The sequence below is a fragment of the Phalangium opilio genome, unplaced genomic scaffold (assembly GCF_054372755.1).
Source record: "Phalangium opilio isolate 3A_F unplaced genomic scaffold, DU_Popi_V2 ptg000043l_1, whole genome shotgun sequence".
Taxonomy (NCBI): domain Eukaryota; kingdom Metazoa; phylum Arthropoda; class Arachnida; order Opiliones; family Phalangiidae; genus Phalangium; species Phalangium opilio.
The window spans coordinates 2,400,638-2,402,226 of record NW_028324167.1 but is presented as its reverse complement, the minus strand read 5'-3'; the positions used below and the strand labels follow the sequence as shown (position 1 = coordinate 2,402,226).

Here is a 1,589-nt window from a genome sequence, read left to right as displayed (position 1 = left end):
GCTACGTAACTAGTTTATTTAGGTGAAGATGTGTTTGTACAAAGCGCGATACTAGTCCTATCCATGTTTGTTATTACAAATGTTTAAATAAAAACAGATGATTTAAGTTTAGTTCACAATGTAACAAAAAGTGTTTTTTATCTTTAACATTATCAGCTTTGATAGAGTTCATAACGTTTTCACCATCGTAGAAAAAATACGCTAACCATTATTTTATCATTGACATACGTTTAAGACACCCATAACTAATGGAGCACCACCATAAAATTGTTCAAAGTCAGGTACTAAATTGAGAGCGCAGATGGCGATACTGGAAAGACGAAAATGCCGTACGGATCTGCATCGATCCAAGGAACTTGAACTTAGCAGTAAAAAAGCGACATATCCAATGCTAACCGACCGATCAACAAATCAAAGCTGGTCTACACGGCTCACAAATCTTCACCGTACTGGACGCGTAAAGTGTGTTCTGACACATAGAGCTGGATGAACCAAGTACTTACCTGTGTGCATTCGCAACACCTTACGGACGATAAAGATTCCTCCGGCTACCTTATGGTCTCTCCTCAGCGTCAGAATTATTTCAAAGCACCATGCAAAACTTTCCGTACGTCCACATTTCAACGGATGACTTTCTGATAAATGAAAAAGACCAGCAAAAACACAATCAAGTACTGGTTGCAGTCATTGAAAGAGCCCGCAACGTAAAATTTAGTCGACAGAAAATGCAACTAGCGGTAGAAAAGATGGAATACTTGGGCAACATCCTGTCCTCCAGAGGCGTCGGAATTTCACCAACAAAAGTTAAAGCGATTCAATCAATACCGTTCCCAACAGACAAAAAATCACTACTAAGATTCCTTGGCATGCTGATTTATTGGCCGAATTCCTGCCCCAACTATTACAGCTCCACTACGCGAGCTTCTGATGAAAGAGGTCTCATTCATGTGGGACGCAAACTCGGAAACTGTCTTCCGAAAACTTAATCAACTCATCTCGTCGTCCTAAATACTGGCCTATTACAATCCCCAAGCCACAAGCACAAAATCAATAAGAAGCAGCCTAATAGGAGTCGTTGCATTTCTACTACAAAATGGTAACCTGTTGAGTATGCTTCAACCTCTTTCACCCGCACTCAACAAAACTACGCGCCAATATAGTACGTGAAATTCTAGGCACAGTCTACGCGTGCGAACGATTCCACTATTATGTCATTGGAGTCCCCTTTATCGGTCAGACCGATAATAAATCTTTAATTGCCATCATTAAAAAACCGATGCACTTACTCTCACCACGCATTTAGCGCTTTATTCTTCGTCTTCTCAGATACCAAATAACGACGGTATACATACCTGGCACTCATTTACAACTGGCCGTCACGTTGTCACGTGCTCCTCAATCCACGACAGAAATTGACACATCCTACTTAGAAGGACCCCATGTCGTAGTGCATACAACGACAGCTTTGTTGCAAGCAAAAGAAACTCAATTCAACAATGCTACCACATCCGAGCCAACTGCACAAACGGTACTTTTGTACATAAAAGTAGAATGGCCATCTGCATACGAAAAATTTCAATTGTTTGAAA

The 1,589-nt window shown here is 40.8% G+C and overlaps 1 protein-coding gene across 1 annotated transcript; it reads left to right on the top strand.

Annotated features, from left to right (window-relative positions):
* The first annotated feature begins 301 nt into the window (after window positions 1-301).
* Window positions 302-1,008, top strand: LOC149677348 (uncharacterized). Its single transcript, XM_089837349.1, has 3 exons — window positions 302-446; window positions 571-864; window positions 908-1,008. The coding sequence occupies exons 1-3, from the start codon at window positions 302-304 to the stop codon at window positions 1,006-1,008; spliced, it is 540 nt and encodes a 179-aa protein (XP_089693475.1).
* The last annotated feature ends 581 nt before the right edge of the window (window positions 1,009-1,589 follow it).

Coding starts and splice junctions, on each gene's coding strand:
- LOC149677348 (XM_089837349.1), top strand. CDS start 302: ATGGCGATACTGGAAAGACGAAAATGCCGTACGGATCTGCATCGATCC. Junction 447..570: donor ACGGCTCACAAATCTTCACC/GTACTGGACGCG, acceptor GTCTCTCCTCAG/CGTCAGAATTATTTCAAAGC. Junction 865..907: donor ATCACTACTAAGATTCCTTG/GCATGCTGATTT, acceptor CAACTATTACAG/CTCCACTACGCGAGCTTCTG.